Genomic DNA, 22639 nt, shown 5'->3' on the forward strand with positions numbered 1-22639 from the left:
GAGGGCAGGAGGGCCTGGGATCCCTCCTGCCCGTAATGTAGTGCGGGGTGGGGTTAGGGGGTCGCCGTGGCCAGGAGGGTTTGGGCTCCCTTCTGGCCCGATATTGTCGGGAAGTCGGCGGTCCTTCGGGGTGGGGGTGCGAGTGGTCCTGCCGGGGGGGGGGGGATGTATCGGACGTCGGGGAGTCGGCCGGGCAAGAGGGCTTGGGCTCCCTCTTGCTCCGATCGTGGATGCGGGTGCGGGTGGGAGCGCGTGCGAGCGGTCGTTCGGGGTGGGGGTGCGAGTGGTCCTGCCGGGGGGGGGGGATGTATCGGACGTCGGGGAGTCGGCCGGGCAAGAGGGCTTGGGCTCCCTCTTGCTCCGATCGTGGATGCGGGTGCGGGTGGGAGCGCGTGCGAGCGGTCGTTCGGGGTGGGGGTGCGAGCGGTCCTGCTGGGGGGGGGTGAATCGGGCGTCGGGCGGGGTGGGAACTATGTTTTAAAACTTTTGTATACCGCGCTCACGCATATAACGCGCGAGGGGTATGCGCGGTAGGTAAAAACGCGTATAACGCGCGCGTTATATGCGTGAAAATACGGTACTCCAGGTGAGGGTGCACCATTGCCTGGTACAGTGGCATGATAACCTTCTCGAATCTGTTTGTGATCCTATTCTTGATCTTTCCTAGCATTCTGTTCGCCCTTTTTGCCGCTGTAGCACATTGTGCAGATGGCTTCATGGACTTGTCGATCAGAACTCCCAAGTCCCTTTCCTGGGAGGTCTCTCCAAGTACCGCCCTGGACATCCTGTATTCATGCATGAGATTTTTGTTCCCGACATGCATCACTTTACACTTATCCACATTGAACCTCATTTGCCATGTCGATGCCCATTTCTCGAGTTTGATTATGTCCCATTGCAGATCTTCGCGATCCCCCTGTGTCTTCACTACTCTGTATAACTTCGTATTGTCCGCAAAGTTAATCATCTCGCTCGTCGCACCAATGTCCAGATCATTTATAAAGATGTTGAAGAGCACAGGTCCAAGCACTGAGCCCTGCGGCACCCCACTGGTGACGCTCTTCCAGTCTGAGAATTGTCCATTTACCCTCACTCTGTTTCCTATGCTCCAGCCAGTTTTTAATCCACATTAGTATTTCACCCTCGATTCCATGATATGCAATTTTCCAAAGTAGTCGTTCATGTGGAACTTTGTCGAACGCCTTCTGAAAATCCAGATATACAATATCAACTGGGTCGCCCTTGTCTATCTTCCTGTTTACTCCCTTGAAGAAGTGCAGCAAGTTCGTCAGGTAAGATCTGCCTTTACTGAAACCATGCTGGCTGGTCCTCATCAGATCGTGTCCGTCAAGGTGATCAATGATGCGGTCCTTTATCAGCGCTTGTACCATCTTTCCCAGTACCGAGGTCAGACTCACCGGTCTGTAGTTTCCTGGATCTCCCCTCGAACCTTTTTTGAAGATCGGCGTAACATTCGCAGATGAGCTTGCCCACAGCACAGAGGACCCAAATGCAGCATCATCTCAAGCCACCACATCCACACTGTAGAACCTCATAAAAGTATGGAGAGTAGACCAAGTAGCTACTCTATAGCTCTCATCTGGTAAAACAGCCTGGGACTCTGCCCAAGAGGCAGCAAATGTGCAGTGAGAGAGATAGGTGGCTGTTTGCTGTAAGCAATACAGGAAGAAGAAATTGCCATGTGAATCTCCAGATTCCTTGTAGAACATTGTGCTATATATAAGACACTGTATTGTATTGTATTGTTGCATCATATCTGGCAATCAAAGCCTTTAAAGCTGGTCTGCTTTGTCTTGATTGACTGGTCAGCATAAAAAGATGGTCAGAAAAACGTAAATCATTGGTCCTTTCCAGGTAGAAAAATAAAACTGAGCACATCCAGCCTCTGCAAAATTCTGTCCTGTTTAGCTGAACCCATAGGATGAAAAGCGGGCAAACAAAACTCTTGAATGATGTGAAAGGCTGACACCACTTTCAGCAGAAAGGAAGGTACCGTAGTGAAACACCAGTAATTCCAAAATCTGCCTCACAGACACTATGTCCATCAAAAATACTTTCTTGACTGTAAGGTCCAAAGAGATGCATGTTGCAGAGGCTCGTACCGAGGCTGAGAGAAGCCCTTCAAAATGATAGTAACGTCCATGATGGAAAAGGCTGGCACAATGGAGAACACAATCTGAGCACCCCATTCAAAAACTGAATGACATCTGGATGAGACACCAATGACCACTTACCTCTCTGAGCCAGAAAGCACGAGATGCCTTGCCACCTGAACTTTGAAAGTTGCCACTGCTAGACCTTTATCTAGCCCGGCTTGCTAGACCTTTATCTATCCCGGCTTGCAGAAATGCCAGGATCACAGAAATTGGTGCCTGCTAAGGCTCTACCTATTCCTTAGTGCACCATAGCTAGAAAGCCTTCCTGAGCTTGGTGTAAGCTGGAAACGTTGAAGGCTTCTTGATCTAAGAAGTCACCATGACTACCGTCAAGTAACTCTTACAAGTTAGGGTCGTGCGCTCAAGAGCCAAAACCAAAGAGCTCTGGATTCTCCTTAGGAACTGGGCCCTGACTGAGGAGCCCTATATGAACTTGCAGCTTGAGACACCTGCCTCTTTGCAGCCACACCAAATACACATGCAAATGATCTGGCACACCATAGCCTGCAGTGGAAACACATAGAAAAGACTCTCTGTGGGCCAGTCTGAACCAGGGCATCCAGTTCTGCACTTCCTGGTTCTGCTCTTCGACTGCAGTAGCATTCACCTTTATGTTTTTGACTGAGGCCATGAGATCCATCTCAAGTCTTCCTCAGCGCTGTACAATAAGGTTGAACACACTTTGGGATAGGGACCACTCCATTGGTTCCAGAGTTTGCTGGCTTAGAAAGTCGGCCTGGACGTTCTCTATTCCTGCCACATGCACTGAGGAGAGCTCCTGTGAGTTTCCACTCACTTGAATAGCATCTGTGCCTCCAGGCACATTGAGGCATTCAGGTGCCTCCCTGTCTGTTCACATAGGCCACCATGGTGGCATTGCTGGAGAACACTCTGACCATCTTTCCTACCAGGGAAGTCTTCAATACTTTCAACGCCAAACGATGGTTCTCAGTTCCAGATGATTAATGGACACTTGCTTTCCGATGGTATCCACTTACCCTGGGAGAGTGACCACAGCAATGGGCCCCCCCAGTCACTCAGGCTGACGTCAGTCGTGAATGTCACTCATGAGGTGATTCTCAGGTGCATGCCCTCGATACAATGGCCTCCTGGAGCCACAAACTTAAGCTTCTTCTTGCCTCTCATGACCAGGGGAGCTGCATCTGAAAAGAATGTCGCTGCAGGGACCACCTAGAGATGAGGGAATCCTGGAGTGGCCATATATGAGCTCTCGCCCAGGGGACAACTTCCAGGATGACCGCCATTGAGCCCAGTACCTGAAGGTAGTGCCAGGCCATGGGCTTCAGCATCACTAGGATCTCTTGTCATCTGCTTTCTGAGTTTCTGTTTGTGTGGCTCGGGAATGAAGAAATGGCCTTTCATTGTGTCGAAGTGCACTCTCAGATACTCCAAGCACTGAGTCGCCTATAGCTGACGATTCCTGAAGTTGACTATCCACCCAAGTGCCTGGAGGAAATCAACCACTGTGTGTGCTTTCCTGTCTGGAAGGGGCTCTGATAAACCAATCGTCCAGGTATGGGTGAACCTGTATATCCCTCTTGTAAAGGTGAGCCGCTACCACCACCATCACCTTAGTGAAGGGGCTTGGGGCAGTGGCCAATCAAAAACACAGTGCCACAAACTGGAATGTCTCTGCAGAACATGGAATCTCAGATATTTTCTGTAAGCTGTAAAAATGGGAATATGAAGATTTCCTTTTCAGCTGCAGACAGCATGTGGGAATTACTGTCTCTGCCAGCAACTCTATGAAGAGCCAGGCCTGTTAAAGTAAATGCAGGGGTGAGGGAAAAGCTGCCATACCATGGAAGAAAGTTAAAATTTTTGGTCAAAGTTAAAAAAATGTAATTGTATTTAAAATTTTAACAAAATTAGTCAAACTAATAGTGCACTAAATGCCTGTCCCTATTTATAATAGTTGTTTGCAATCCAATCCTTGGGTACACCTCAGTCAGTTGGATTTTCTGAGGGGATTATTTGTTTATGCTTGTCTGATTTTATTTGTTTTATAGAATTATGTATGTAACATTATGCAAACCGTTTAGGTTTTAAACGGTATAGAAATTTTAAAAAATTTTGTGATATACACAACGAATATGGATGCATTATCTCCACTGTAAGCAAATCTATCTCAAGCAAAGTGTACTGAGGACTGGCCTAAGAACGATTTTTACTGATATCCAATTTAATCAATAATTTAAATGCAATCTAAACATATTTGAAATACCAGAAGAATATACTATGATGCTCTCCTATGAATACCTTTTCTGTAGATATTAACTTACCAGTTGTATGGCTATCATAAGAACAGTTTTAAGTGAAAAGGTTCTATCACAGAGGTCAAACAAGTCTTCCAAACTGGGTCCCAAAAGTTCTAGCACCATGGCATTGTATTTGCCACAAGGACCAAAATAGTAAATTTGAGGTATACCATCTGAAAAAGAGAAATACAATATATAAGTAGAAAAAGTAAGAAAAATATTAAGTAGCAAGTTACTCTGACAACTGCTGAAAGATATTCCACTTCTGTAATGCTTAAAAATATTATAAAGAGACTCTTGTTTTATCTTCTACTAGTGTTTAAGCCCGTTACATTAACGGGTGCTAGTAAAGCCTCCTTCCTCACATGTCCCCTATTTTCAGCCCCAGCTCCAAACCCATTTTTAACCCCCCAGCCCCCTTCTCCTTTCAGCCCGAGCCCCCTTTTCTCACCAGCAGCATTTCAATCCCCACTCTACTTCCCTGTCCAGCAGCACCTCTTCCCTGCTCCCTCTGTCCCTCTTCATTGCTCCCCCGGCCCAGTAGCATCTTTTCCCTGCTCCCCCTGTCTCTCTTCCCTGCTCCCCCGGTCCAGTAGCACCTCTTCCCTGCTCCCTCTGTCCCTCTTCCTTGCTCTCCCGGCCCAGTAGCATCTCTTCCCTGCTTCCCCTGTCCCTCTTCATTGCTCCCCCCCATCCAGCAGCACCTCTTCCCTGCTCCCCCTGTCCCTTTTCCCTGCTCCCCTGGTCCAGTATGCAGCGTTGTGAGCATCGCGGCAGGCTTTTGCGAACCTTGTAGGCCGCTCTGCACCTTGGAAGTACGTTCCCTCTGATGTGATCGCGCACGTCAGAGGAAACATTCTACTGAGGTGCTGTGCGGCCTGTGAAGTTTGGTACAGCCAGCCACGATTCTCATGGGAGCAGTGCCTGACCCTCAGCGGCTCGAAGCCCTCCTCCCGGCAGCCGCTGCCAGCGCCGCTCCGCACCACCTTTCAAGTGCCTCAAGCCGACAAATACAGCCACAAAAGGCAATCGGGGCAGCGAGGATGCGGACAGGGAGAGAGCTTGCTTGCACTTCCTCCAGCGGTTGGTGAGTGAGGGCGGGAGGAGGGGAGTCGCCAGAGTGTTCCCTGCCGCCGGGTTCTAAAATAGAATCCGGCCACGGAACAGAGATCAAGGCGGCAGGGAACACGAAACCCTAAGTGCGCATGCGCACTTAGGGTTTTATTATATAGGATTATTATTTAACATAACCCAACAAATTCATTTAAATACCGCAGTAACCTCTCAGTTCAATGTGATTAATAGCAATCAAGAGACTGTCTAAGCACAATGTATTATAATCACATTCAGAAGAATTTGTCAAATGAATAGGTCTTTAGCATTTTTCTAAAGTAAAACTAGGAGTTGGAGTTTGTTATCAGGACAGAAAAGGGTTTGTCCCTTGATCCAGCTTGAAAAGATAAAATTCTATGGAAAAAATATTTTGTATATGCAACCTTTTACTAATTTTATCATTACTAGAAGAAATTAGAATGCTACCTACTGCATTAGAACTATAGTTGGATTTATAAAATTAAAATAAAACAAATCAAATAGATCTATCATTTATAAGAGGGTAAATACCATGAATCAACTCTAATATAACAAACAGATTAAGTTAGACCTGTATACTCAATATAGGGTGTTTGAAAAATTTTCCCACATCTATCATCATACACTTTAGCACTGTCATAAAACTAACTTTCTAGAATTGTGTGCATGTATGGCAAATTCTTTTCCAGAATTTCAAGACAATGCAATGCATTCTATCAAAATTCAATTGTGCATTTTTTCTGATTATAAATTTATACCATAACATCAACTAAGATATTATTTGCTCTGAGAGAGGAGGTGGGAGACTTGTGTAATGTAATACACATGAATGTATTGGAACTGCAGTTAAATAACTACTATAGCCAAACTGAATTACACTGGTTACCATTTGAATCCAGAGTCCTGTTCAAGTTCTCATGCATCTGCTACACAACAGTATTTGGTATGCTACCGAATTATCTTAACCCACACTCCAATTTAAATTACAACAATAAGAGCTCCCGCAGAATACACCTGTTTTCTTTTCCCTCATTAAAATTATGCCATTTCAAAAGGTTCCTTGAAAAAACCTTCTCTTTTCAGGCGGCTAAACTAAATACCTGGCTAAATAACTGTGCTTGGGGCCTCTTCCTATCTTGAGTTCAGAAAGCAGCTCAAAACACAATTATTCCACAGACTGAATTCTTAATGCATTTTATCTATACTATCTTTACTACCTTTTCCTCATTACTACTTCCATTAAGATTGTTATAACCGTCCACTTATGGCCTGTAATTACTTCCTTTCCCTTTTCTTATATTATATGCTTATAACCTGTCAACTTCAACATTCACAATGTCTGTATTTCGATTTTTAACTCTCTGGGTATGGCGGTATATAAAATAAAATTATTATTATTATTATTATTTAATCTCTTCTAAGAATTACAGTACTTTCTATTTGTTGAAGTGACCCTGAAAAGGACTATTTGAACAGTTTGTACTTTTAAAGAGAAATTCTATAAATGGTACCTGTTAATTAACTTAGGCACTCTACCGGCACCTAAGTTAATTGGGAAACACCGTTTGAAATGGAAAGCAATATCAAATTTAAAGCACTTATCAGCATGCTTCCAGAGGCACCTACCAGTGACTAACAGCACTATAGGTGTATCTAATGCCGGAAGTGGTGTTAGGCACCGTAAAGCACCTATATAGGCGTGATTCATGGCAAAGATAAGCACTGGAAATGTAGGCCTTGAAAACCCTGGTCATTTCTGAAGCCTATCTTTCCCGGAGGTGTGATTCTCTAAATCAGTGGTTCCCAACCCTGTCCTGGAGGGATCACCAGGCCAATCGGGTTTTCAGGCTAGCCCTAATGAATATGCATGAGAGAGATTTGCATATAATGGAAGTGACAGGCATGCAAATACGCTCCATGCATATTCACTAGGGATAGCCTGAAAACCCGATTGGCCTGGTGATCCCTCCAGGACAGGGTTGAGAACCACTGCTCTAAATGACACCATCGCAATATACGCACCATTTAGAAAATCCGGGTCTTAGTACTTAAAAAAACAAAGGCTGGCCAATTATCTGTCAGAATCTCTCTGGCATGGAGTGTACCAGCTTCAGGAGTTGTTCCTAAATGATGACAGTTCCAGACAGCAATAAAACTCAATAAGTTCCTTTTTGTTCACTGGCTGTTACTGTGCAAAACCCAAATGAGAAACTATAGGAACATTTCACTTTTGCCATTAGTAGCTACTTGTTAGATAGGAATTTGGATTTTGCACATCGTCTTATCTCTTCATTGTATTGTGACCGCTGAGGCAGGTGGCTCACCCCTGAAAACCCAGTCCATGTCAAATCTTTCAGTTGTTGGTGTCTAGTGAATTAAAAAATGTTTACACACACTTTGGAGGGAACTTCATTGGTTCACCCATACTTTGATTTCACCATGAGATATATATAATAAACCATAAACCAAGTCTGTTTGATATACCGACCTCTCATATGTGACAGTAAAACTGTTCACACTATAAAATACTGTAATTTTAAAAGAGGAAAAGCAATAAAAAAGGAATTCCATTAAATTTAGGACAGAAAATTACCTTATTTTACGCACTATAAGACGCACCTGATCAAAAGACGCACCCTAGATTTAGAGGAGGAAAACAATTAAAAAAACATTCTGAACCAAACTGTGTACTAATATATACCAGGCTCTGCACCCAGCCCCTGCACTCAGCCCTACACTCCTTCCCAGGCTCTGTACCCAGTCCCCTTTCCCGCCAGGCTCTGCACCCTGTCCCCACACTCTGCCCTCTGTACCCCCTCTGGTGGTCTAGTGGTAGGCCAGGACAGGTCTAAGTGTTAGGCAGTACCAGCCCCACCCCCACCCCCGGCACCTTTAAATTCTGGTGGTCCAGCAGTGTATCGGGAGGAGAGAGCTTTCCGCACTCCTGCCCCTTCCTCGCTTGATGGATTCCTCCTCATTATCTTGGGGCCAGTGGCGCACAAGGCAGGAGCGAGCTTTTCGCGTTCCAGCCTGGGCCTGCGCCGCTCTCTGAATGATTGCTGTCAGTTCTCGCGGGACTCTTTGCAGAGCTACTTTTTTTAAATTTTTATTCAAGTTTCAATTACATTTCAAGTGTTAGCCTTGTACAGAAAGCACAGTTACTTACCGTAACAGGTGTTATCCAGGGACAGCAGGCAGATATTCTTAACGCATGGGTGACGTCACCGACGGAGCCCCGGTACGGACACTTTTAACTAGAAAGTTCTAGTTGGCCGCACCGCGCATGCGCGAGTGCCTTCCCGCCCGACGGAGGAGTGCGTGGTCCCCAGTTAAGATAAGCCAGCTAAGAAGCCAACCCGGGGAGGTGGGTGGGACGTAAGAATATCTGCCTGCTGTCCCTGGATAACACCTGTTACGGTAAGTAACTGTGCTTTATCCCAGGACAAGCAGGCAGCATATTCTTAACGCATGGGTGACCTCCAAGCTAACAGAGGGGGAGGAGGGATGGTTGGCCATTAGGAAAATAAATTTTGTAACACAGATTGGCCGAAGTGTCCATCCCGTCTGGAGAAGGCATCCAGACAATAGTGAGTAGTGAACGTGTGAACTGAGGACCAAGTGGCAGCCTTGTAGATTTCCTCGATGGGCGTGGAGCAGAGGAAAGCCACAGAAGCAGCCATAGCTCTGACCCTGTGGGCCGTGACAGCACCTTCCAGTGAGAGACCGGTCCGAGCATAACAGAACGCAATGCAGGCAGCAAGCCAGTTGGAAAGCATCCGTTTAAAAACAGGACGACCTAGACGGTTGGGGTCGAAGGACAGAAAGAGCTGAGGGGATGAGCGATGAGCCCTGGTAGTATGCAAGGTCAAGGTAGTATGCAAGGGCACGCTTACAGTCCAGCGTGTGTAACGCCTGTTCCCCAGGATGAGAATGGGGCTTCGGGAAAAAGACAGGCAAGACAATGGACTGGTTGAGGTGGAAGTCCGAGACCACCTTGGGAAGAAATCTAGGATGGGTACGCAGAACCACCTTGTCATGGTGAAAAACAGTGAAAGGTGGGTCGGCAACCAGTGCATGCAGCTCACTAACCCTCCTGGCAGAGGTGATGGCAATGAGGAAAAGCACATTCCACGTAAGAAATTTGAGCGAGTTTGTGGCAAGAGGCTCAAAAGGAGGTTTCATGAGGACTGATAAAACCACATTCAGGTCCCAGACGACTGGAGGAGGCTTCAGAGGTGGTTTGACATTGAAGAGGCCTCTCATGAACCGGGAAACCAGTGGATGAGCCGTGAGAGGTTTTCCGAGGATAGGCTCATGAAACGCAGTGATAGCACTGAGGTGGACTCTGATTGAGGTAGACTTGAGGCCAGCGTCGGACAGAGAGAGCAAATAGTCCAGAACAGTTTCCACCGCCAATGAGGTGGGATCGTGGTGATGTAGTAGACACCAAGAGGAGAACCGGGTCCACTTCTGATGGTAACACTGGAGGGTGGCCGGTTTCCTGGAGGCATCCAAAATACGACGGACAGGCTGAGACAGGTTGTCTGGAGAGGTCAGCCCGAGAGAAACCAAGCTATCAGGTGGAGCGAAGACAGATTGGGATGCAGTAGAGACTGATGCTGCTGTGTAAGTAGAGTAGGAAACACAGGAAGAGGAATGGGTTCCCTGGAGCTGAGCTGGAGCAGGAGGGAGAACCAGTGTTGGCGAGGCCACCGAGGGGCGTTGAGAATCATGGTGGCTCTGTCCCTGCGGAGTTTGAATAATGTCCGTAACAGCAGAGGCAGTGGAGGAAAGGCATAGAGGAACTGATCCGTCCAGTTGAGCAGGAATGCATTCGGGGCCAGACGATGAGGGGAGAAGAGTCTGGAACAGAACTGGGGCAGCTGATGGTTGTGAGGAGCTGCAAAGAGATCTACTTGAGGAGTACCCCACCGAGCAAAGATGGAGTGGAGCGTGGGAGGATCCAGAGTCCACTCGTGAGGTTGAAGGATGCGGCTGAGATTGTCGGCCAGGGAGTTCTGTTCGCCCTGGATATAGACAGCCTTGAGGAAGAGATTGTGGGCCGTGGCCCAGATCCAGATGCGGATGGCCTCCTGACAGAGGAGGGGAGATCCGGTGCCGCCTTGCTTGTTTATGTAGTACATGGCGACCTGGTTGTCTGTGCACAGGAGAAGAACCTGCGGGTAGAGGAGTTGCTGGAAGGCCCTGAGAGCATAGAACATGGCCCTCAGTTCCAGGAAATTGATGTGATGTTGACGCTCCTGAGGGGTCCAGAGTCCCTGGGTGCGAAGGTCTCCCATGTGAGCTCCCCATGCATAGGGGGAGGCATCTGTGGTTATAATCATGGAGTGAGGGGGTAGATGGAAGAGTAGACCCCTGGAAAGATTGGAGGAGTTCAACCACCATTGAAGAGATTGTTGAAGAGACGATGTCACAGAGATGGGATGAGAAAGAGGATCCGTGGTCTGTGACCATTGGTTGGCTAGGGTCCACTGAGGTGTCCTGAGGTGGAGTCGTGCCAGAGGAAGGACATGGACCGTGGAGGCCATGTGGCCCAGGAGGACCATCATCTGCCGAGCTGGGATGGTTTGATGAAGGAGCACTTGACGACAGAGGTGGAGCAGAGTCCGGTGTCGGTCGGAGGGGAGAAACGCCCTCATCAGAGTGGTGTCGAGAACTGCGCCAATGAATTGAAGTCGCTGTGTGGGAAGTAGGTGCGACTTGGGGTAGTTGATCTCGAATCCCAGTAGATGGAGGAGCGAGATGGTGTGATGAGTGGCTTGTAGCACGAGCGGAGACGTAGGCGCTTTCACCAACCAATCATCCAAATAGGGGAACACCTGGAGGTCGTGAGACCTGAGGAAGGCCGCCACCACAATAAGGCACTTGGTGAACACCCTGGGTGATGATGCGAGGCCAAAGGGTAGCACTTTGTACTGATAGTGACGGTGTTGAATCTGGAACCGTAGGTAGCGACGTGAAGTCTTTGAGGTCCAGGGAACATAGCCAGTCATGTTGAGAAAGAAGAGGGTAAAGCGTGGCAAGGGAGAGCATTCTGAACCTTTCTTTGACCAGATACTTGTTGAGGTCCCGGAGATCGAGGATGGGACGGAGGTGTCCTGTCTTCTTGGGAACCAGGAAGTAGCAGGAGTAGAATCCCTGACCCCTTTGGTCTGAGGGCACCTCTTCGATGGCATTGAGAAGAAGGAGGGATTGGACCTCCCTCAGGAGGAGGGGGGATTGGGAGGAGTGAGAAGCAGACTCTATGGGAGGATTGTCTGGTGGAAGAGTCTGGAAGTTGAGAGAGTAGCCGTGGCGAATGATGTTGAGGACCCATTGGTCTGATGTGATGACCTCCCAACGGCTGAGAAAGAGTTGGAGGCGACCTCCGATAGGCTGAGGAAGAGGCAATGATGGTGGGAGACTGGCTATGCCCTGGAGAAAAAAGTCAAAAGGGCTGAGATGGTTTTGACGGAGGGAGAGGCTTGGCAGGTTGGTGAGACTGTGAGCGAGCCTGAGTTTGATGCTGTTGACGAGGTCAGCGAGGCTGCTGTTGGGGCGGGTTGAGAGGTCTGGCCGAGAACCTGCGTTGGTAGGAAGACTGCTGTCTGTAGGGGCGAGCAGGTGGAGTCTTCTTCTTAGGTTTTATTAGAGTATCCCACCTGGTCTCGTGAGCCGAGAGTTTCTGGGTTGTGGAGTCCAGGGACTCCCCGAAGAGTTCATCACCAAGACAAGGTGCGTTAGCCAGGCGGTCTTGGTGGTTAATGTCGAGGTCAGAAACTCTCAGCCAGGCCAGACGCCGCATGGCAACAGCCATGGCAGACGCTCGAGAGGTCAGCTCAAATGAGTCATAAATGGAGCGCACCATGAATTTGCGGAGTTGGAGCAGACTGGAAATTTGTTGTTTAAAAAGAGGTACCTTACGTTCAGGGATGTATTTTTGTAAGGAGGAGAGTTGATGCACCAGATGCTTCATGTAGAAGGAAAAGTGAAAGGTGTAATTATTTGCCCTGTTGGCCAGCATTGCATTCTGGAAAAGGCGCTTGCCAAACTTATCCATAGTTTTTCCCTCTCTGCCAGGAGGGGTGGAGGCATAGACACTGGAGCCCTGAGTTTTCTTTAAGGTGGACTCCACCAGGAGAGATTCATGGGGCAATTGAGGCTTGTGAAATCCTGGGATGGGAATGACCCAATACAAGCTATCCAATTTGCGAGGGGCCCCAGGGACAGTGAGGGGGTTCTCCCAGTTCTTATAAAAAGTTTCCCATAGGATGTCATGTACGGGTAACTTAAGGAATTCTTTGGGAGGTTGCTCAAAGTCTAGGGCATCGAGAAAGGCCTGTGACTTTTTAGAGTCGGACTCTAAGGGAATAGAAAGAGCAGCTGACATCTCCCTGAGGAATTTGGTGAACGAGGACTGTTCAGGTTTTGAAACGGTATCAGTCACTGAAGGTTCCTCGTCCATCGAGGAAGCGTCCTCCTCGGTACCGGGTGGGGATTCTTCCGATAAGTCTGGGTCCCTGATGTCGGGGTGTGCATGGCGGGACATTGGTGTGGAGGGCTCGGCATGGCGGGTTTTGGAGAGAGACTTGCCAGAGCGGACCGAGGTGGTACCGGGAGAGGAAGACCGGTGCCGTTCCTGGTACCGAGAAGGATCGGCATCGGAGCGGGTCTGTACCGCAGGCTGGGAAAGATGTGGCTCAGCCGAGAGGACCGGCATGGAAGTGTTGAGCGGTACCGAGGGGGTCGACACCGATGGGACGGTGCGAGGCTCGGACCGGTCCTGTACCGGAAGTTGCGGGGCCAGTAACGCCGGCAACAGTTGTTGGAGTTGTTGCTGCAGCTGCTCCTGTAACTGGGTTTGGAGTATGGCCGCAATGCGGTCGACCAGAGGGGGCACCGGTACTGCTTTTTTCTTCTACGGTACCATAGGTGCCGCTCTACGCTCCGGCGATGAGGAGGCCGATGACGAGGCACTCACCGATATCGGAGCGGAGCGTTTGCGGGGTCGGTGCGGTGCCGGGGTTGCCGGTGTCGCAACCGTGGCAGGAGGGCACTCAAGGGAAGTGGAAGGCTTCTTAGCCGGCTTACCTGGGGCCAGCGACCCCGAAGAAGAATCCGGTGGAGTCGAAGTAGTCGGTGTCGACTTTTGCGGTGCCGTCGACGTCGCGGCAGATTCCATGGCAGATCCGGTACCGAACAGAATATTTTGCTAGATCTGCCTATTTTTTAATGTGCGCTTTTTAAGCGTAGCACAGCGGGTGCAGGTGTCAGCCCGATGCTCTGGACCCAAGCACTGCAGGCACCAATTGTGCGGGTCGGTGAGAGAGATCGGGCGTGCACACCGCTGGCACTTCTTAAAGCCCGGTTGAGGGGGCATGAAGGGAAACACGGCCTCCACAAAATCAAAACCGGAGGCCTGTATGGTGGCAACAGGCCCCACCTGGGCCGGCCCGAAAAAATAACGAAAACTCGACGAGGTTTTTTTTTTTTTTTTAAAGAAAATTAACGGGATCCGAAAGGAAAAATACTGAAAAAATGAAAAAAGTACGCGAGCGGGAAGGCAGAACTAAGTTTTCAACAGCCGTTGAAACACATGCGACTTCTTCGCTCCGCGGAAATGAAGAAACTGGGGACCACGCACTCCTCCGTCAGGCGGGAAGGCACTCGCACATGCGCGGTGCGGCCAACTAGAACTTTCTAGTTAAAAGTGTCCGTACCGGGGCTCCGTCGGTGACGTCACCCATGCGTTAAGAATATGCTGCCTGCTTGTCCTGGGATAAAAGATACTACTAAGAAACATTTATAAACTAATCCTTCTCAAGTCCAAATTGATAATAGTGATAGATCCATGATTACATAAGCGGAAAAAATACTACTAGATTACCTAGAAAAACAAATTTTAAGGAATTCAGTTCCAATACCTAGGTTAACATAAGAACATAAGAATTGACGCTGCTGGGTCAGACTAGTGGTCCATCATGCCCAGCAGTCCGCTCACGCGGCGGCCCTTAGGTCAAAGACCAGTGCCCTAACTGTGTACATTCTGGTTTAGCAGGAGCTCGTCTAACTTTGTCTTGAATCCCCGGAGGATGTTTTCCCCTATAACGGCCTCCAGAAGAGCATTCCAGTTTACTACCACTCTCTGGGTGAAGAAGAACTTCCTTACGTTTGTACAGAATCTATCCCCTTTTAACTTTAGAGAGTGCCCCCTTGTCGATCTGCCTGTTTACTCCCTCGAAGAAGTGCAGCAAGTTTATCAAGCAAGATCTTCCTTTGCTGAAGTCGTGCTGGCTGGTCCTCATCAGATTGTGTCCATCAAGGTGATCAATGATGCGGTCCTTTATCAGCACCTCTACCATCTTTCCCAGTACCGAGGTCAGACTCACTGGTCTGTAGTTTCCTGGATCTCCCCTTGAACCTTTCTTGAAGATCAGCGTAACATTTGCTACTTTCCAGTCTTCCGGAATCCTTCCTGATTTGATTGACAGATAGGCTATTAGTTGAAGCAGTTCAGCTATAGCCCCTTTCAGTTCCTTGATTACCCTCGGATGGATGCCATCCCTTTAAGAGTTCCCTTTAAGAGGTCCCTTTAAGAGTTCAAACTTTATACTCCCTCAAGGCGCTTCAGGGACAGAAAGGCAGTTAGGCAAGAAGGTTCAAAGAAAACATATTTCAAATATTTATATTTCACTATACATTTGCATGGATATTTCAAATAGCAACTCTCTCCTGTAAGAAAAACTCCTGGCTTCAAAAGCAAAAACTGATGTCTTTGTTTTTGAGTATCTCGTGAGACATCTGTGGAAATCTGGATCTTAAACCCCAAGAACTCATTATGTCTATTTTGGAAGAACATTTTCATAATTCACATTTTGGGCTCCTTTTACAAAGCCGCAGTAGCGGCTTTAATGTGCGCGACTTTTAATCACGCGCTAACCTCTGCACTAGCCGAAAAACTACCGCCTGCTCAAGAGGAAGCAGTAGCGGCTAGCATGGCCGGCAGTTTAGCGCGCGCTATTACGCGCGTTAAACTGCTACCGTGGCTTCATAAAAGGAGCCCTTTATCTGGCAAAAGTGCCACCGAAACCACTAACAAAGAGGGTATAGCAATCAGAGGTCTCCAAAATAGTTGACATGTCCAGCTGTTCTCCACCCTTATTTTTATCAGGAGTTGGCTGGTCTTGTAGGCTTTTTATTGGAAAGTAATAGACCTGGGAGAAAAGAGGAATTGATACTTCTGGAACCAAAAGAAATTCTAAGAAATATCTTCTCAATTATTTCCCTCTGTGTTACTGTAAACACCTTTTTAAAAACACCTGTTTAAAAACTGCAAAATTATTTTGTACATTATTTTCTAATACCTCAACCTTTCTCCTTTGACATATTTCACCAAGTCTTTATCTAATTTATCCAATCATGGAGTTAAAGATCCCATTTCAACACTTAATTCTTTCACTTCATCCTCTTGTTTTTTAATTCTTCCTTCAAGACTCTGGATTTGAGGATACAATGATTTACCCAAATTTACCACTAAGTCTCATAAAGCATCAAGAGTAACTTCAGGGGATTTGTTCAAAGGAAAATTTTGCATTTGCACAGTTATTTGTTGCTCACCACACTGTCCTTATTCCTGAATACCTCCATTTGGACTTTGCTCCAATTCAGCAGTTGATAAATTTGCACATTCTTTAAATGGAAATCCCTCACTTCAGGGACAATCTAAGTCCACAGTTGTTACCATGGGAGTCTCCGAGATAGGAAATGTCATACAATTTGGCGCTTCCTGAACCCGGTTCGGGGAGCTGATAATCTAGGGCTGATAAGGAGGAACTCTGGCATCGGGACTTGAGGTGGTTTCAAACCCAAGGAGATCTGCAGTACCACCGCTAATTGCTGGCGTCATAAAACATTCTGAAGTCTTGTCAAAAAATTATCTAACGAACCCGAAACAGCGAGTACAGGGCGCCATGAAGCTCCAGCAGCACTTCTGCCCAGCCACTTCAGCATTATAGTAAGAAAAAAAAAAAAACAACCTCAAAGAAAAATATTTAAATGAGATTTCCCAGGCATCAGATACTTAACCATCATGGATCCCAGAGAACTTGGGCACTTCACTATTTAAAACAAACAAACAAACAAAAAAAATACAGTCCAAAATCTCCCAAAATTCTTCCAAAGGAGCACCCTAAGGAGCTCCTTTTTTGTTGCTCCTTTGTCAGCGCGACAAGGAGGCACTAATTGCCTCCGGTACTGACTTGGCCTTTTTCTCCTCACCCCTCTGAGTGAGGTCACCTGTGGGCAGAGGGCCAAGTTTCAAGTTTTAAGTTTATTGGCTTTTAATATACCGACCATCAGCAAGTATCTGGCCGGTTTACAATAAAAATTTGAAGGAAAAATAAATATATAGTTTAAGAATAATCGAGTTGTACACTGAGGACATTAACTAGACAAATTTGAAGGTGAGGGAAAGTGGGAAGGATGGGGGGAAAGTTACATGTTAAGAGAAGAAAGGAGAAAGAGGGAAGAGGATAAAACAAATAGGATGGGATCGCTTTGTAAAAGCGGTTGGTTAAATATAGAAAGGAAGAAAAAAGATGAAGAAAGGAAATAAGGAGAGAAGGAAAAAAAGAAACTATATGTATTTGAAGGAAAATCTAAATACAGGAGAAAGCATCGCTAAATAGGAAGGTCTTCAAACTTATCTTGATTTTATCGAGTTGATTTTTGGATCGGAGTAGCTGTGGCAGAGCATTCCACAAGGTGGGAGCTACTACTGCAAAAGATAATCTGGGCTAAGGTAAGGCAGCGGCCCTCCAAAGGTCACCTGGGAGCTTGAAGCACAGAACAATTGAAGAGAAAAAAAAGGTAGCTAACAGCTAGGTATCCAAGGCAGTTTCTCGTAGAACCACTTTAATTCAGACATACATAAAGGTTTTTATGCATGAATCACTTATTTCAGGTCCTACCACAGCATCACTATTGGGTTCAAATTAGGACTTTGATTTGGTCAATCCAAAAACTTTAATTTTGTGTCTCCTCAGCAAGATATAGACTTGTTTTTGTGTTGTAGATCCCTGTCTTGTTGCATAATCCAATCACATTTCATCTTCAGCTCATGTACAGATAACTAGCAAATTCTTAAGAAGAGTGTCTAATCCAGTGCAGAATTGTTTCTTCAAAGACAACAAATTTTAAAGGTCTCTAGGCAACAAAGCATCTCCATACCATCACAATACCACCACCACGTTTGACTGTTGGTATATTTGTACTGTAGAATGCTGTATTTGCTTTACCACATAATGGGCAAATGTGTTCAAAAAATTTCACTTTTCACTTGTCTTCCATAGAATATTATCCAGGAGAGGAAGGGAATGGCAGCTTGAAGCTGAAGCTCCTTTAGGAATTAGTCTTTAAATTCATCTTATCAAAGTCATTATGCACATTCTGTGAGCACCTTGGCCGAGAATTTGTCAGAGCATATGGTTTCATGAAGCAGAGTGGAAATGAGAAAATCCACTGTCTCGCAATGTAATAAAGTGGATAATAATCACCGAATTGGAGAAAGCAATCTGGCCAAGATGGCGGCGACAGAAGAAGATAAGGAAATGGAAGAGGAATCAGCCTTAGACTTTGAAGGAGAACAACATGCACATATCAGAAGGGAGATGTGCAAGTGGTTTACCAACCTCAAATCAGAGTTTCAACTAGTGCGGCAGGACAAGCAAGCTAAACTTGCTGATATAAAAAAAGAAGAAAAGAGATCTTCGAGATTGGGGCCAAGCAAGAAGAAATGGAGGATAGGCTGGCTGCCTGCAAGGACCACGTAGAGAACCTGTGCTCCTCATATGAATCTCAGGGCAATGACTTCAGAGCTTTATGAGACAGAGTTGATAACATCAAAACTAGGAGATGCAATAGAGGTCATGGCACCCTGGAGGACTCTCCTTATAAGAACTGCGTTTCAGTGGTTAAAGACATATAATCCGAATATAAGTCGAGACCCCCATTTTCCCTCCCAAAAATGAGGAAAAATGGTTGACTGAATAAAAGACGGGGGCTTAATATGCAAGTGCCATGCCCTACCAGGATCTGCACCCAGTGTCCCCTCCCTCACACCCTCCCCTGAACACAGCCCCCTTCCCTCCCTGCCCTGCAAGGCTCTGCACTCAGCCCTTTCCCTACTAGGCTCTGAACCCAGCCCCCCTCACTCCTACCAGGCTTTGCATCCTCTCCTCCCCTCCCTGCCAGGCTCTACACCCTGTCCCCCCTCCCTGCCAGGCTCTACACCTTCTACTTCTACGTCTTCCTCCTCTAGTTGTCTAGTGGTAAGCCGGGACAGGAGGGATCCCTCCCGCTTCCCATACTAACAATACTAACAATTTTTTTTTACACACACTCCTCCCCCGCGTACCTTTTCCCTTGTGGTCCAGCGCTGAGCCCCTCCTGCCAATCTTGCGACCAGCAGCCAGTGGCGCACCCGGGCTGGCATGCAAGAGTGAGCTTTTCGAGCTCCTGCCCGACCCTGCGCCGCTCCCTGAATGGCTGCCGTGAGACTCGCCAAGTTCTGCGAGAACTGGCGGCAGCCTTTCAGGGAGCAGTGCAGAGACAGGCGGGAGCTCAAAAAGCTTGCTCCTGCATGCCGGCCTGGGTACGCCGTTAGCTGCTGGCCATGAGATCAGCAGGAGGGGCTCAGCACAGGATACACCGCTGGACCACCAGGAAAAAGGTACACAGGGGAGGGAGGAAATAAAAAATGGTTAGTATCATCCGGAATGGGAGATGGGAGAGATCCCTCCTGTCCTGGCCTAACAGCAAGCTTGTAGCAAGTCCAGAAGAGTGTCAGGTGGTCACTGGATGATGACCCAAATTTAGGACGAGACCCCCATTTTTTGGCCTTTTTTTGCCCCAAAATCTCATCCTATATTCGAGTATATATGGTAGTTATAATAAGGCTCGTTATAAAAACAAAGTAATATTACTAGCTGGCCTTACAGATAGAGTAACTCCAGATTTGGTGTGCTCTTTGAGATTTTCTTATTTAGCAAAAGACATACAAAAAATAATTAAAGAACAAAAAATAAGTTGTAGCATACACTAGAGAAAATAATTTAAAAAAACTGGTTCTGTCTATGCAGCACAACTTAAAACAGTATTGGAATTGCAAGCTCAAGATTGTAAACTGTGAATTATGATTGAGCAGGTGGAAGGGAATGGGCTTCCTTTTATGCATTTACCATTGTTGCAGGGGAGGGCTAGGTCTATGAGTGGCCTGGAGGCAGTCACCACTACTTTGTGCATGTGGAGTGAAACTCAAGGTTGCCTGTTGGGGGATCACAAGTATTCCTAGTATACCAAAATTCAATTTAATGAAGAATTTGTCCCATGGGACAGACAGGGGTTTTTTTGCAAGTTGGGCTAGACAGGAATTAATTTGTGTGAGTCATCTGGTGGATAACATCTAGAGAAATATTAGACCATTTGGGGAACTACAGGACGCTTATGGGTTGGATCCTTGGGATTAATTTCCATACTTACAAGTCGAGCATTACATTCTCACTTCCAAGATGCTGCAGGAGCTTATACAAGGGAAAACAACTCTTAGAGCCGAATGTACAAAAGGGGGCCAAATCAAAAATATCAGTGCTTGAATGTACGGACCTTCTTACTAAATTGAAAAGGGGGGATCAGAGGGATTGTTAGAGGAGGTGTGGGCAACCTGGCACTTACTTTCATATGTAGTGGAGATGTGCACCACTTCTCCCATACTGGGCTTTGGTATTCCAGTTCTTGTCAGATATATTGGGCACTCCTACCCCTCCCTCCGTGGAAATGACTTTTCTCCATCTATATGATTACACCTGGGAAGAGGGGGAGATGGCCTTTTCTAAATTACTCGACGACTGCTCAAGTGGTAGCGGCACAGTTTGGGAATTTACAGACTATCCCGGACCGGAGGTTGATAATCTATAAATTAATTAATTGGCATATGCTTTATAGATTGACTACACTGAAGCTTCACAAATGGCGTAAATTTAACAGACTGTGGAAATCATTTGAGCAATGATACATGATTAATGCTTTCTGCGCTATATATCTGCAGCAGAGTGAGTGGGGGGTAGGGGGGGACTGGTTTTGGGTTCATCCCTTGTGCAGCAGAACCCTTGCAGCTTCTATCCTTCTCTACCATTCCCCCGCTCAACCCCCCTCCTCCCGCTGACCCTTCCATCTCTCCCTACCAACCACTAGACCGAAATACCATGTAACAAACGGAACGTCGGCAGCAAACTAGACAGGCTGCTTCACAGCCTTCTCTCACCCAGGCGTTCCTCTGCCGCATCACTGATGTTATCAGCAAAGTGGCACACGAACACCCGGGTGAGAGAAGGCCGCAAAGCAGCCTGTCTAGATTGCTGCCGACATTGCATTTGTTACAAGGTATTTTGGTCTCGCAGTTGGCAGGGGAGAGATGGAAGGGTCAGCGGGGGGGGGGGGGAGGCGCTGCTGCCAGCAATTAAGGCTTATTTTTAGGGGTAGGGCTTATATTAAAGACCTACCCCGAAAATCATGCTAGGGCTTATTTTCGAGGTAGGTCTTATTTTTGGGGAAACACAGTATTTACCAACCTAAAGATCCTGCCTATTCAAACATGGTCCTTTTTCATCTTCATGAAAGCATTTCTCATAATGTTTCATTCAGGCCACCAGGCCTTCTTTGTTGCAGTGTTTGCATTTTGCACACATGCCTGCCTTACCCATAGGTAGAGAAACTTTATTAAAATATTCCCAAACTTGGTCTCTTTTACGGCCTGCTGCCATTATAGGTTTTTTCCTCCAATAAGCGAATATGTTAAACCTCAGGCTATACACAAAAAGATCACAAGATTCGTGGAGTATTCTGCTCAAAATATTTCACTTATATTGCCCCTCCCGCCTCACACTTAACTTCTTGTGCAGATATATAAATTTAGCACTTAAGAGGTAAGGGGTTGATTCTATGTACATCAATTTGCAAAGGAACAATGGGCTAGGGTCTTTTCTCAACACTGTATATTTTATAACATCTTCGCTGTTTTAAAACAAGTTGTCTCCGCAGACACAAATTAACAGTTCTGAGAAATGCAAAACCAAGCAGTTGTGATATCTTCTAGATAGAAAAATTGCCTGTGACATTATGAATGGATTAATGGGATTCATTTACCAAAAAATTTAAACACTGTATGAATATACAGCCTCATGCTCTGAGGAAAGGGATGTTACAAGTGGTGTGCCTCAAGGTTCTGTTCTTGGGCCTATTCTTTTAAACATTTTTATAAATGATAATGCTGAAGGGTTGTCGGGTAAGATTTGCCTCTTTGCAGATGATACCAAAGTCTGCAATAGAGTAGACACGCCGGATGGTGTGAAAAACATGAAGAAAGACCTGGCGAAGCTTGAAGAATGGTCTGAAATTTGGCAGCTAAAATTTAATATTAAAAAATGCAAGGTCATGCATTTGGGCTGCAAAAACCCGAGGGAATGATACAGTTTAGGGGGTGAAGAACTTAATGTGTGCAACGAAAGAGTGGGACTTGGTTGTGATTGTATGTGATGAGCTTAAGGTGGCCAAACAGGTTGAAAAGGTGATGGCAAAAGCTAGAAGGACGCTAGGTTGCATAGGGAGAGGTATGGCCAGTAGGAAAAAGGAGGTATTGATGCCTCTGTATAAGACTCTGGTGAGACTAGAGAATGACACGGTGGCGGTTTACCCGCGGCCACCGCATTTTAGCCGCGGGTCACCCGCCGAAAACGGGGAAGAAAACTAGCAGTCGCTGCGGCGACGGGGACAAGGCCATTCACCGCCCGCGGGGCGGTGAATGGTCTTGTCTCCGCAGTGAGGTATCAAGGATCGCGCGGTCCCCGCAGCCACCGCCCGCCCGCCCGTAGCATTTAGCCAGCTCCCTCCCTCCACCTCACCTTAAATTTCGAGTTTTCCGGCTTCCTTTTTTCCGAGCCGCACGTGTTCAAAAATCCATGCATGCGCGGCTGCGCGAGTCAATCAATCTTCTCCTCTGACGCAACCGGAAACAGGAAGTTGCAGGAGAGGAGAAGT

At 46.9% G+C, this 22639-nt stretch overlaps 1 protein-coding gene across 8 annotated transcripts in view; it reads right to left on the bottom strand.

The window, feature by feature from the left end:
* The window catches only part of CSNK1G3 (casein kinase 1 gamma 3), a 276242-nt gene that overhangs the window by 131417 nt on the left and 122186 nt on the right, over window positions 1–22639 (bottom strand). For all 8 annotated transcript variants that reach the window (XM_033929001.1, XM_033928999.1, XM_033928997.1 and 5 more), the window contains one exon: window positions 4481–4629. In XM_033929001.1, the coding sequence (XP_033784892.1) occupies window positions 4481–4629 (149 nt within the window). The remainder of the gene's footprint in view (window positions 1–4480; window positions 4630–22639) is intronic.

Source organism: Geotrypetes seraphini, chromosome 1 (assembly GCF_902459505.1).
Source record: "Geotrypetes seraphini chromosome 1, aGeoSer1.1, whole genome shotgun sequence".
NCBI classification, from domain to species: Eukaryota; Metazoa; Chordata; class Amphibia; order Gymnophiona; family Dermophiidae; genus Geotrypetes; species Geotrypetes seraphini.